This window comes from Etheostoma spectabile, chromosome 15, assembly GCF_008692095.1.
Source record: "Etheostoma spectabile isolate EspeVRDwgs_2016 chromosome 15, UIUC_Espe_1.0, whole genome shotgun sequence".
NCBI lineage: Eukaryota > Metazoa > Chordata > Actinopteri > Perciformes > Percidae > Etheostoma > Etheostoma spectabile.
This window is the reverse complement of record NC_045747.1, coordinates 27,891,119-27,905,558: the sequence shown is the minus strand read 5'-3', so window position 1 is coordinate 27,905,558 and position 14,440 is coordinate 27,891,119. Positions and strand designations below refer to the sequence as shown.

Genomic DNA, 14,440 nt, shown 5'->3' with positions numbered 1-14,440 from the left:
CAAACAAATTGTCCAAAAAAGTAACGTGAATGGTTCCGTGCAACGTCCTTCACGAGTTATATTAATGATCAGTTCACTACATTTTTTTTTTTTGGGTGTTTATTTAATTTTATGGCTTTTTTTATTTTTTTAATAAAAGAATGTTAACCTTTGTGTTGTCTTTCCGTCAACCATGAAAAAAGGTATCGCATTTTCTGACATTTTTGTCACTTTTTCAAAGTAGTGGGTCCTTTTTGTGATATTTTTTCCAAAGTTGTTGGGTATTTCTAATGATGACATTTTCAGCTTATTTTAAAGGTCAATTTTGTGTGATGAAAAAAATTAAACCGGGTCAAATTTGACCCGGAGGAAAAAATAAGGGTTAAGAAAAGTGACCAAGATGTCATAAAAAGCGCAGAAAGTAATCAACCAAAACATTGGAAAAAGTGACAAAAACACCGGGGAAAGCGGTAAAAGTGTCTTTAGTTTTTAATTTGAAATTTTGACCCAGAAAAACTTAAAGTTGCATGGTCAACGGGAAGACAACACAAGGGTTAAATAGCCCACGTTACTGTATTGGGTGAACTTCACAACAACTTCCTTCCTGAGACTATTTTGTAGAGCCACCGTCTGGAAGCTTAGCACAGCCTAAGACGATTCTGATTGGTTTAAAGAAGGGCAAACAACTTAAGGCGTTTCTTTTTCTCCTCTCCCTGGATATATCTGGTGTGTAGCCAGACCTTCCTCCACAGCGCTGTGGAGATAGAGCTGGCAATACAAGACTAACCCACAATATTCCCGGGCTGGTGGGAAATGCTGTGCCTTACAAACTACTAAAAAACAAAATATGACGTCGGTTATATTATTACATTGTTTTGTTTTTTTGTTTTAAATATGACATGAGGGAACCATACAACATACTGTTGAGGAAGGTTATGTTGTAGGGCCGGACTTTCAGTAATTTGAGTTCCAGAAGTTCCTGCTTCACTTTGGCTCTCTGTGGCTTCAGAAGAAAAAGGCCTCCCCAGAGCATTTTAGAGTGGTTTAAGACTGAAACATGACCAATGATGGTGCTTAATGCTATTATGCTAACATCCCATACCAGCTTAAAGCTTAAGTGTCTAAAGGAAGCTAAGCAAAGCAGCAGGTCAGCTCTGTGTTCAGAAAGCACCAGCGAGGCTTTAGGTTCAGGATGGAACTGACAGAGAAGAAGTACAACTACAGCATCACTGAGCCCTCAGGGAGAAGCATGCATGATGAGAAAGTGTGTGTGTACCTGGATGGTGTCTCTTAAATAGGACAACCCCCCACTACACACACACACACACACACACACACACACACACACACACACACACACCACACACCACACACACACACACACACACACACACACACACACACACACACACACACACACAGTGAGTGATTTACCAGCAGCCAGTCTGGCCTACATCCACTGATGCTTGGGTCACATTGGCCATACACCGTAGCATCAGAAGATAGCATGAACACACTGATAATAGGCCAAAGTCAGCCGCACAGAACACAACCACCATGCTCATTTACATTAGCCTATTAAACATTCAAACTAGAGCTGTGCCATATGAAAGAAAATTCAAATATCATGATATTTTGGATGAAATCCACCAATATCGATATTGCGGAGATGTTGTAGGGTTGACTATTGGTGTTTTCACAAAATACTAACACAATGATAGTTTTGATAAATAATCACCAGTAATGTGGATGCAGTGACTAAGTGGGCAAGGGAAAATAACAGAAGAGTTAGTAAGTCTGTAAGTTCATAAGATGACATCACTTTACAGTAATGCAGCCTGAAAACTGGGAAAAGACAAGTGTCATATCAAGATTTAAGAGGATGTCTAGCCTCATATAATGATATAATAGATATATTGCCCGGTACATCAAACTAAAAAATAAAAAAGGCAGCTGAACCTGCTATTCATAGGATCTAGAGCAGCAACTTTTTCATTATTGAGTCGCCTGTCAATCATTTTATTGATTAACCTTTAGCTTCCAAAACATACAACAACAAAAAAAACATTGAATCGCCATGACACTAGGTGAACAAAAATAAATGTACAGCGCAGACTCACCTTTTGCTGACCCATTTTTTTTCTGTCCAAGTCCACGTCCCTCACTGGCTCTGGTTCTGGAGACCCTGGGGGTCCCTCCCCCACCCGGTCCACCCCGTCCAGCTTCCCGTCAGCGTGGACCTGCGAGGAGGAGGAGGCGGCGGGGGAGGAGGGAGGCATTGATGGAGAGGAGGAGAAGGAAGCACCGCGCGGGCGTGCCGGGGAGGAGGACGGAGGAGTGGTAGACGGAGGAGGAGCGTCGGCGTTGTGGTCGCCGTGGAGACGCAGCGTCTCCAGCCGTAGCGTCTCGTTCTCGGAGGCCAGTTCCTGCCGCTCGCGCCGAACACTGGTCAGCTCCTTGGTGAGGGTGTCCAACCGCTGCCTCAGCTGTCGGACCTCGTCACGTGCACGGTTACGCTCGGCGCGGACCTGCGAACAACACAAGGCAAATTAATCCCCCCCCCCGAGCCTTTTGGTGTCTCTCGTTATAACGCATTTAATTTCATGTCAACATTTTTTAATTTTAGTTCTAATCTAATATTTGAGTTTATTGAGTTTTAGTTTATTTTGTATCTTTGTTAAAAGGTCCCATGACATGGTGCTCTTTGGATGCTTTTATATAGACCTTAGTGGTCCTTCACACTCGGCTTGCGAACCGATCCAGTGATGAGTGCTGTGGTCACAGGCCGATGATGCCATCAGGACCACAGCATCTGCAAAAAAGCAGCGATGGGACCCGAGCCCCACCGGGAACTGCAACCCCTCCCCCGGCCTCCCGTGCGACTACGCCTCAGATTATCCTGTCCCATATATAGTAACAAAACAGGGATTGGTGGGGACAAAGAGGCAGCCCTGGCGGAGGCCCAAAAACCACTCAAACCTGGAACGAGTCCGACTACTGCCGAGAAAACCGGGTACACAGCTCTCGGCTTTGGTCATGACGGCGAGAATTGGTGGAGGCCCCTAAGAAGGGGGAACACCCTCACCCCCATATTTTACCCAGCCCCCACCTCCCACCAACTTTCTCCGGAGGGGGACCCGGTCATAACGCCTTCTCCAGATCCACAAAAACAAATGTTAGGGGGACTTGGTGTGGCAATTTATCCCAGGGGCCCCTCCAGGGATCCTTGCGAGAGTAAAGATCTGAATCCGTTGTTGCCACGGGCGGACGGAAAAGAATCCGATTGTTACTCTTCAATCCGAGGTTCGGTAGGGTCTAGACGATCGGGCCGAAAAACCCTCCTTTTCAGTCCCAACTCTTGGAGTAGACTTTCCAAGGGAGGCTGAGAAGTGTTGGATTACACCGTAGTTGGGGGCTCACACACCTTCTGGGTCCCCCTTTTTTGGCAAGAGGGGGAAAACCCACCACCCGGTCTTGCCCACTTCCATTAGGCACCGTCCCAGGGACTTCCACGCAATTTGTCTTGAGGAACGTGGTGTTCAAAACCAAGGGACATTGCCCCCCCTCCACCACCCAAGGAAGCTATTCAGGGGCATTTCTGGAGGGGGAATCTTCATTCAAATCCCTGGGGGCTTTGACGCTGCTGGGAGTGTTTGGACTACCACAAGCGGGACTTCCGCAGGGAAATTGGGACGGACCCAATTCCACACCATCATCTCCAGCTCGTGCCCTCCCACCACAGAGGGCGTGTAAGCTTGGATTTAGGAGTTTCCATCAAAGTGCTCCTTTCCACGCTTTTCTATTACCTCCCCAAATTTGGGGCAACAAAAGTCCCATCCTTACTGTATTTCCAAGCTTGGCTGATCCCTCGCTTCCCCCGCCTTGAGGTGGCGAACGGTTTTCCAGAAGCACAACATTGGTTGGGCCGCGACCCGACACAAAGGTCCTCTCTCACTGTCTTCTCCGAAAAAAAATTCCCCACCCCAAACCCCGCGGCTTGGCCTCTGTCACGGGCAGAGGCTGCGGGCCCTTGGGGGGGCCCGTCGGTAAACCTTGAACTTGCCTCCGGAGTCCTCCAGGGATAAACATAATCCCGGAGAAAAGGGAAACAACCTCTCTTCAGTGCGGGACATGGCTTCCCTGACCCCATAGTTCCACCACACCGCGGTCCAGGGTGTTCAGGGGTTTTACCCGCCCCTTTGGAGGCACACTAAGGGAACCTAAGGAACCAACAGGCTCGCTGCCGGCAGGTTTAGCAATCGGAACAAGCTTTGAAAAAACATTGGTCCAACTCCGGTTCAAATTTGCCCCCAGCCTCCCACAGGGCTGCACCGAAACCAAAAAAAATCTTCCGGCCGGAAGGGTGCGAGTGGAAGCACGTCGGACAGGGGCCTTCTTTCAGACAGTCCCAGTTTTACCCGCACACTCCACACGTTTGGGGCTTCACCAGGTCTGTTCCAGAGCTTTCCCCACCCCCTGGACCCAAAATCCCCACCAGATGGTGCATCAGTTGACCAGCTCTGCCCTTCTATTCTCACCCCCCGAGTGTCCAAAAAAAAACATACGGCCTCAGGATCAGATTGAAAAAAAAACGGAATTATTAAAAAATCGATCATTGGGACCTTTGGTCATAGGGTTGTGCTTCTGTCCCACGTTTAATAACCCACAGTGAAAAACATTTGTTTGTAACCATTTCAGGCAGTAGAGAAAGTCCCAAATGTCGAAACAGGGGGGGGGGGGGGGGAGACAACCAGAAGACAAAGAACAAAAAACTCCGCTTGGTTTAAAAGATCAGGGGAGGGCCGTTTCTCCCCAAATTCAGGGCCCTCGCAAAGTAAATCTCCATTCAGTCGGCCCCTACGTGTGGTGAAAGTCCCCCAGGGAGAAACAATGGAGTCCCTACTGGAAGCCCCCATACAGGGACTCCCATTTCAAGAGTCTCAAAGAGAAGGCCGAATACTCGAAAACTCTTGTGTTGGTTGCATTACGCACAAACAAAAACCAGTCAGAGTGTTTGCTACCCCCCAACACCCGACCCGGGCGTTTCCAGTTTAGTGTTTCTCCAAAACAAACCTACGGGAAAGGGAAAAGCTGGTTTCATTTTCTGGGAGAAGGGAGGCGGGGGGAAAAAAAGACTGTGCATGTTTCAAACGGTGTTGTTAAAATCCAATTTTCATTTGCTAAAAATTTAAAGGGGAGACAGGAATAGACCAAAAGAGGAGTTAAGCTTGGGTTTAATGCCTTGTACATATGGAAAAAACCTGCTCCCGCATTTAAACTTTTGAAGGGCCCAAATTCTCTCAAGAATAAAAAAGATAATTTTTGATTCAAAAGCTGTGTGTGTGTGGTGTGTGTGTGGATTGTTGTGGTGTGTGTTGTGTGTTGCTATAGAAAGCTGGTCTGACCAGGAGGTTTTCATCAAAAGAGTTGCTTTTATCTTTTATTTTCTAAACAAGTGTTTGTTCTTTTGTTGTTGGGGACGTCTATGGGACCGATCTGCCTTGGCACGTGATTTGCGCTCCAAAAAAAGGCATATTTACAAAAAAATCCGTTTTCAATTTTCTCTTTTATTCGCTTCAGGTCAGTTCCATCCTTCATTGTGGGCCCCCCCAACTCCCGGCTCATTATATTATTTTCCCATATTTTGAACCCAGGTTTAGGGGTAGTTTCTTGGGAATAGGCTGCTGGGTGGTTTGGTTTTTGGTGGAGGTGGTGGTTGTGTGTATATGGGCTGCCCAGCTAGCTTTAGGTTCTATATGGCCGAGTCCCCCACCTTCCTTTTTTCTTTGTGGTTGGCGTGTATAAAAACTCCTGGGGGACTGAGGGACTTTGGGTTAACAGGTTCCTCAGATCTCTGCAGGGTTAAATCCAGACCGCTAGCTAGACTACTCGGCCATAATCAGGCTCCACCAAAACAAGTTCCTTACCGAGGGCTTTTTTGCAGGGCACCAGGGCTCCGTTCGGTGCTTTATTTACGCCCAAGGGATTGTGATTGTTTAAAGGAAATGTCCAAAACCAGAGCGTGTTTTTCTCCCATCCAGGAATGCTAAGTGGGCTAGCCAGACCCTCTTTGCAGCGCTGTGGAAGAAAGGTGTCGGCTGGGAGATCAACTAGAGCAGCCTTTTTAAACTTTGGGGCCAGGCCACAGAGGAATGCCTGCTGGTTGCGCCCCCGCCCCCCCCCCCCCCATATTGTATTTGTAAATTCAATAGGTGGGTGGGTAGCAAAAACCCGGTGTTAATTAATTTAAAATAATGGGAGGCACATAATGGAGAGATGGTCAGAAGTGAAGTGGTTGCCAGTGCTGGACCAGCGCCCTGAGCAGCTGAGGGGGTTTTGTGACTTGCTCAAGAGCACCCTGGCAGTCCCAGGAGGTGAACTTGCATCTCTCCAGCTACCAATCCACACTCGTACTTTGGTCCGAAAGGGGACTTCTGACCGGCGGAACCTCTGTTCCTAACCCACACTCGCTATGAGCTGGGGTCCTGACCCCAAAAATATGGCCACGGTGCCTAAAACAACAAGACTCTAAACACACCGAGAATAGCAACGTGGATTTCGGTGCGTCATGTCGGTGCTATTAACCTCGTGTTTGTCCCTCGGGTCAAAACTGGACCCGTTTCAAAGTGTTTATATCAGAAATTGGATTTCCTTTAACAAATTGCCCAAAAAATAACATGGATGATTCCAATGTTCTTCAGGTTAAAATTAATGATTACTTAATTTCATTTTTGGGGTGTTTTATTTAATCTTTAGCATTTTTTAATGGTTTCCAAACAGTATCGGGACTAAACTTGGACGTTTACCCATCTGAGATTCCACTCAACATCCTGATCCTCTGAAAGGCGCAAAAAAAAAAAATCAATTTTGGACCTGGAAGGGCAAAGCTCATAGTAAAAGGGAAGGACAATACAAGGGTTAAAATGCCTTTGCGCTGCTCTCTGATGCTCTGAAAACCAGACGTTGGAGCAGCAGAAGCATCGGCGCACGTGATGCTAGTTAACGCTTGACGCGTTAGTCTCCCGAAAAAGAAATCGCGTAGTGGGCCCCGGAGGATATGGGGCCAAAAGTTGTGGTTGTGGCAAAAAAAAATGTTGAGAAACAGCTGGACTAGAGGATTAAGATTTGGAACTGGAGAAGTGGATTGGGTCACGTGGGATTTTGAAATGCGCTCATTGGGATAGAGATGAAGTCAAACCCGGGCTAGCTTCTCTCCCTCGTTGCTCTGTTTACCTTGCGTTCAGGGAGAAATATTTGATTCAGCTTTTGCCAGTGTTCTGTTGATCTCCTTTTGTTAAACCTCGTTCCAACAATAGTTTTTTTTCCTCCACTTTTGGCACTGCAGCTGGGCTGTGGGGTGGCACAAACAGTAGTATAATGTGTGCCTGGAATCAGTGGGTCCGTTTCAATACCACAAATATTTTGCGGTTAATATCCGAGGACACACTTGGTTAATGAGCCCGTACAACTACGTGACTCATCGAAGCTCACGTCTTGTCGGTTCAATAAATTTTCCATTATTAGGATCAATCATACAGTATTGCACTTCCAAGCAGATGGCAGTGAAGGGAAACACGCATTCAGGACCTGAGAGGGAATAAATAAACAAAAACTGTCATAATAAAGCAATTAAATAGATTTTTTCTAGGGGTGTGGCTAACGATTATTTTCATCCTTGATTTAATCTGTTGATTCATTTCTAGATGAAGGATACTAGTTTGGTCTCTAGAAGTCAGAAAATGATGACAAATGTGGATCAGTTTTTCCAAAGTCCAAGATGATGTCCTCAACTCAAAAGATATTCAGTTTACGTCACAGAGGAAAGAGGAAACTAGAACATATTCACGTTTAAGGAGCTGGAATCAGAGGAATTTGGAAGTTCTTAAAAAATGACTCAAAAACCAATTGATCAATTATCATGTTTAGTTGCCAATTAATTTGAATAGACAGTATATCAATTAATCTTGCAGCTCTAATCCAGATGAAGGTTAGACAGAGGCAGAGACATATTGGTTGAATGGTTCTCTCTAAAGTGTTTTTTTGCCAAAAGAATATATTTCTCAAAATGATTGAAAAAATAATATTTATGCTTTATTCCTAACAATGTTAGATTTGCGCTATTATTCTTTAAGAATTAGTATATGTAACTCAGAAGATGCAATATAAAATTGCTTGCTATTGTTCTATATTCCTTTTGGCCTTTCCTTTTATTGTGGTATATATTTATTTGGTGCATGTTCAAGGGTTAAATATAGAATAAGAATAAAATCAGTTCTTTAAAACCACTCAAAGCGACAAGTTTTTCAGAGCATCAAGCCGTCTACCAGGTAAACCAGGGGTCTATTTGGTAAAGTGAGAACAGTTCAATACAAATTCATCCAGTTCTTTAGGGGAAAGGGATGACAGTAGACCGTTTGTAGTTGACAGTCCTTGGGTTCCGAAGCCTCACCGCCTCTGGGTAGAAGCTGAGCTTTAGGCCTTGTGGTCCTAACATGAAGGTTGCGCAGCCTCTTGCCGGTGGGTAGGGGGGGTTAAACAGGTGTGTGTGCTGGGGAGAGTGATCGCTCGTGATGTTGGAGGCACAGCACTGCATCTGCTCCAGGGAAAGGGGACTGCAGTTTGTGATCTTTTAGGTGGATTGTAACTACCCCTATGCAGGGCTGTCTTAACCGCTGCAAGAGCTGTCCCCATACTAGACAGGGATGCATAATGTCAGGGAGCTTCCACCACACACCTATAAAGGGAGGGGAGGACAGAAGCATGTTAAAGGTTTACAAAGTGAAAAAGCCCACAGCCCCACCAAAGGACTTACCATCTCCAACAGAAAACAACTGTCACCAACTGCTCCACAGCCTTGTAGTCCAGCTTTACTTGAAACATGTAACATGCGTTACTTTGGTAACACGTTATAATGCTCGCCTAGCTGCAAGCATGGCAGCCATCATACTCTGCTTTGATTGGCTAGTAGTCCTTACCCAAGCACTGCACGTGTGACTCCCAACAAAGATGGAAACAGAAGTGTGATGCCTCACTTTGTAGCTAAAACGGAGAGATCAAACAACGGGTGAAAGAAGAGCCTGCAGCAATGTGCAGTTACAACAAAAAATATGGGTTTTTTTGAAAATGAAACACCAAAACTTATTCTGGTACAACTTCTAAATACCATTATGAACCTGAAAATGAGCAGGAATTGAGCTTCTTTAAGTGACTTCCATATGAATAAAAACAGGGTGTTCACTAAGCACAGTGGGACATCAGCGTTCTTCATAAGCTGCTGATACGGGCCATCCTAAAACCAGCATACAGCCTGTCCCTTCACCGTCAACAATCTGGACTGATGTGCTAGCTGGTCTGTGGTGAATTGTGGGACGCGCCTAGACCTGATGGGAAGGAAAAAGGATTCAATGCATCCACTGAGGCTTATATTGTTGTTGACATTTTTCAGACTCTGCTTCCTAGTGGTGCCTAAACGTGCACTGCGACAGACCCAGTAGACACCCTTGAACTAAATAAACCGGTAAAGGTCCACTCATGTTAGGCGTTGTGGAGTTCAAATTTGCTAACCGAGAGGAGGTAGGGCTGCAGAATATGAGGAAAAATATCTAATTGCGATATGTTTGTATCATTATTCTCATTTTCATTGAATAATGGTCAAATAAAATGAGGAGAAAAGTGAGAGAGTGGCAGTGATTGGCTTCGGAGTGAGTATTGAATCTAGGTCGTGTGAGAGAAAGGAACGGGGGGGTGGGGGGCAGAGCTTTCCTTGGCCCAGAGAGTTTGAGGTCAACTTCACCACAGCCAGAGATTTATTTTTCTTTTTGGGGATTCTTAACCCAAACTGGCACGACAGTGGAGATAAGATCAAGGCTCACCACCGATCCCCGAGGAGAGATGTATCGTTTCACAATACAACTGGGCTTTAATATGATACCCCATAGAAAACACAAACAGAAACTATAAATCTTGCCTATGATTATAAATTACATATGGTTAAAGTATAATATATGATGTTAAGATAGAAACACGTGTACATTTTTTTTAAAATTTTAGCCTTTATGTGAAAGAACTGCTTAGACCATGACGAGGGGAGAGAAGGGGGGGATGACATGCAGCAAAGGACCTCAGGTAGGAAGTGACCTTCAGCCGTGACCGAGCTCTAAAAATGGCGCACGCTCTTACCATGTGTAGCTAGCCAGGTGGCCAATATGTGCAATTTCTAATAAACGAAAGTATGTGCAGTACAGATATAATTCATGCTTTTGTACAGAAATATTTGTTTAAGGTGGGAGATTGTGAGGGGATGGGGAGAGGTGAGGTGGTCGACATGTCAGACACAGTATGCAGTGGTGTTCATTTAAAGCTTTCACTGTACCACTTGTCATGGGAAAATGACAACACACAGAGAACAAGGTTTTCTGTAATCCCCTGTATGTAACTAGCTGCAAGCTGCATTCATTGATTTTTGGCACTTGGGTACAGCACAGCAACCTGTATGATATATTTTAATATATACATAAGTAAAAGTCATGGCTAAAAAATGCCTCACACTGCCTTTTTTTGGTTCCTGAGTGAAATATGTGTCTCTGTAGCTGTTAAATGCTCCATACAGTGCTGCTCATGACTATAGGAAACCATGCTTAAGATGACAAAAAGAGGAATAAAAAACACCAAACAAACATTTTTTTTTTCTTAAGCCTTAATTTAAAATAGGGATAAGAGGATAAATCCAACCTTTAAGTTTACCATTTTCTTTGTGAATGAATCATGTATCGTGAAACAATAACATTATGCCCCCTGTATTTTAAAGAATACAGGGGGCGTAAGTATCCCCATGCCATGCAAACTGATTTTCTGATCATAACCGAGTTCCAGGTCTTCCTGTAGCTTTGTTCCTGGTCTCAGGCTGATCACCGGACTAGAAGAGGATGATGCTCTCCTGAATCCCCCCGCCAAACTACCCCCCACCCTACACCCCACCCTCTTCATCCACCATACCAACACTCCATCATGAACCACACCCAGCCCCACCGTCAGACGGCGGTAAGTCGGCCGGAGGCGGCCTGCTGTGCAGCCTGGGCCTGGGGTCCGACAGGGTGATCCGCTCCCGGACAGCCTCACACACCCCAGCCCCACTGGGAGAAACGCCCAGTCCAGCCCCCCGCTGCTGCTGTCCCCCGGGCTGGGAGGCTTTGGCCTGGGGTCCTGGGGGCCATGGGCGAGGGAGCTGGAGCCGACTGGGAGAGCGGAGGAGCTGAGGCTCGGGAACTGGAGGAGGTCGGGCCAGAGCCGCCCAGATGGAGAAGACCATGAGGTGGTGGTCAGACGCACCGCCAACTGAGAGAGAAGTGGAGCAAGGTTGGGGATTCTAGTAGCTGAGAAAACCGATTGTGAAAATTACTATACTAATGTAAAATATTTCTAAATCAAATTTTTAGGCCTTTTTTAAAAGGTCTAAAATTCACTGAAGTGTTTTTCTAGGTCTTAAAAACATTTAACAATGTCTTCATTTTCCTAATTCCAAATGACAGGCTCATTTATTTTGCTGTATTAGGAGTACAAATGACAATGGCAACAGCAATTTGTATCAGCCAATCAGCTTTGTATTATTGGGGCAAGTCAATCCGGATGCACCACGACAGATTTTAATCTCAGCTATGGGGAGATGCAAGTTTAGTGATACTGGGCTTGAAAAAACTGAAGTGAAGGGTTAGTGATGGTGATAAAGTACTTAATTTTCATTCATAATTATCTTAAAAAGGTCTTAAAAAGTCTTAAGTTTGACCTGGTGAAACCTGCAGAAACTCTGTATATATATATCTGTATAGATCATCTGTTATACACACACTTTCATACTCCCAATCACCAAAATTGCCAGATTATTCAAGTCATGTGCATATTTTTAAGGTTCTTTTGTGTTTTCACAAGCTTTTTTACTTTATTGCATTGGTGTTTTGTGTTTTAAAGATAGAATAACCCACAGTGTTAACCCTACTGCTCTAGATTATCCATCAGCAAGTCTGACAATACGTTGCACCTGGTCTGGCAAAGTGAGAAAAAACTTAAACTGTAATCTGCAAATAAAGTGCCTAATATAATTATAAGTAAATGTAATCACTAAAGGTCCCACGGCATGCAGCAATTTCCCTTTATGAGGTTTTTTAACATTGATATGTGTTCCCCCAGCCTGCCTATGGTCAGTATAGGGGCCACTAAGGTCTAAAAAAAGGATTCAGATAAGTATTAGGGGCCACTAAGGTCTACATAAAAGAGACTTCAGATACAGCATTAGGGGACCACTAAGGTTATATAAAAGAGACTTCAGATACAGTATTAGGGACCACTAAGGTCTATATAAAAGAGACCTCAGATACAGTTAGGGGACCACTAAGGTCTACAGTCCCTGACAAAGTTTGTGCTTGTGTGCAAAATTGACCTGAAGTGCGCTGAAATATATTTCAATCAAGATTTATTTACAAGAAAAGGCTCATTTTTCCCAACAGCTTTTTAATAATGTTCAGTGCAAAACCAAACTGTCAAAAAGTATTCTAATTTCACAGCTTGGTAAAGCCCATTGAGTCAAATTTTGCAAAGACAGAAGTGTTGTCACCTTGTCCTATGAGCTTCACCTGTGACTAATAATGGATCAACAGGTTCAGGTGTGCATAAAAACAACCCCAGTACACTAGACCTCACATCAACTGCAAAGACCTCTGCAAACATGCCTAAGATTCACCCTGAGACTAAAGTCTTGATTATCAAGAGGTGAAGACCAGATCCACTGCTGATGTGGCGACACCTCAATGTGTCTCAGCGTGCAAGTATAGGATTAAAAAAACATTTGAAGACATGGAGACGTTTTTGACAAGCCCAGGTCAGGCGACCACGCAAGACAACTGCTCGAGAGGACCGTTTTGGCTTGAAAATCCAAGGCCAGCCCAGAGCAGAGCTCCACCAGACACTGGTCCCCTGAAGTCCCTGTGTCAACCAGAACAGTTTGTCGGATTCTGCCTCGAAAGGCCTCCATGGTCGAATCCGTGCCCAGAAGCCAGCACTAAACCAAAGACAATTGAAAAAACCGTGTGGCATTTGCCAAGGCCACAGCCTGCTAAAAGGATGGACGCTGGAGAAGTGGAAGAAAGTGGATTTTTTCGATTAATCTTCTGTTGAATTACACCACAGTCGCCGCCAATAATTGCAGGAGACCTACTGGAGCCGCATGGATCCAAGATTCACCCAGAAAACAGTGAAGTTTGGTGGTGGAAAAATCATGGGTGGGGTTACATCCAGTATGGAGGTGTGCGAGAGATCTGCAGGGTGGAAGGCAACATCAAATACCAAGACATCTTAGCTACCTCTTATATTCCCACATAAAAGAGGCCAAATTCTCCAGCAGGATGGTGCCCATCGCATACTTCCATCTCCACTCCAAGTTCCTACGGGAAGAAGATCAAGATGCTCCAGGATTGGCCGGCCCAGTCACCAGACATGAACATCATTGAGCATGTGTGGGGTAGGATGAAAGAGGAAGCATGGAAACCAAACCAAAGAAATTGATGACTCTGGGAGGCATGCAAGACTGCTTTCCTAGCTATTCCTGGTGACTTATCAATACATTGTATGAAACTTGCCAAACCGCAGGATGCAGTCCTTCAAGCTCATGGAGTCATACAAGTTATACATTGGATCTCACAGCACCACTATTATTTGCGACATATTTTTTATTTGCAGTAAATTTGTTAAATTTCGTAATTTGACCTTTCTGTCTTGTTAAATTATAAATCTTTTTTCAGTGAAACTAATTTATTTCAGTGCAATGAACATCATTTGGAGGGGTTTTAGCTTTTATATGAGCTATTCTTACACCAATTGATTAATAAAAGTCAGGTTAACAGCAGGTGTTTTACAAAATAGATAAGCGACAAGACTTTTGTCAGGGACTGTTATAAAAAGAGACCTCAGACACCTATTAGGAGAACTAAGGTCTATATAAAGAGACTTCAGATACAGTATTAGGGGACCACTAAGGTCTTATAAAAGAGACTTCAGATACAGTATTAGGGGACCACTAAGGTCATATAAAAGAGGACTTCAGATACAGTATTAGGGGACCACTAAGGTCTATATAAAAGAGACTCAGATCCAGATAGGGGACCATAAGGTCTATAAAAGAGACTTCAGATACAGTATTAGGGGACCACTAAGGTCTATATAAAAGAGACTTCAGATACAGTATTAGGGACCACTAAGGTCTATAAAAAGAGACTTCAGATACAGTATTAGGGGACCACTAGGTCTACATAAAAGAGACCTCAGATCCAGTATTAGGGGACACTAAGGTCTATTTAAAAGAGCTTCAGATACAGTATTAGGGGACCCAAGCATATAAAAAGAGACTTCAGATACAGTATTAGGGGACCACTAAGGTCTATATAAAGAGACCTCAGATCAGTATTGGGGACCA

At 44.5% G+C, this 14,440-nt stretch overlaps 1 protein-coding gene and 1 long non-coding RNA gene across 2 annotated transcripts in view; both read right to left on the bottom strand.

Annotated features, from left to right (window-relative positions):
• LOC116703084 (uncharacterized) overlaps window positions 1–1,832 on the bottom strand; it is an 8,327-nt gene extending 6,495 nt beyond the window's left edge. The window contains exon 1 of the long non-coding RNA XR_004335336.1: window positions 1,630–1,832. This is a non-coding gene — a long non-coding RNA (uncharacterized LOC116703084). The remainder of the gene's footprint in view (window positions 1–1,629) is intronic.
• ccdc102a (coiled-coil domain containing 102A) overlaps window positions 1–14,440 on the bottom strand; it is a gene marked incomplete in the record, with an annotated part of 104,233 nt that overhangs the window by 41,808 nt on the left and 47,985 nt on the right. The window contains 1 exon segment of the mRNA XM_032537675.1: window positions 2,100–2,507. Within this exon segment, the coding sequence (XP_032393566.1) occupies window positions 2,100–2,507 (408 nt within the window).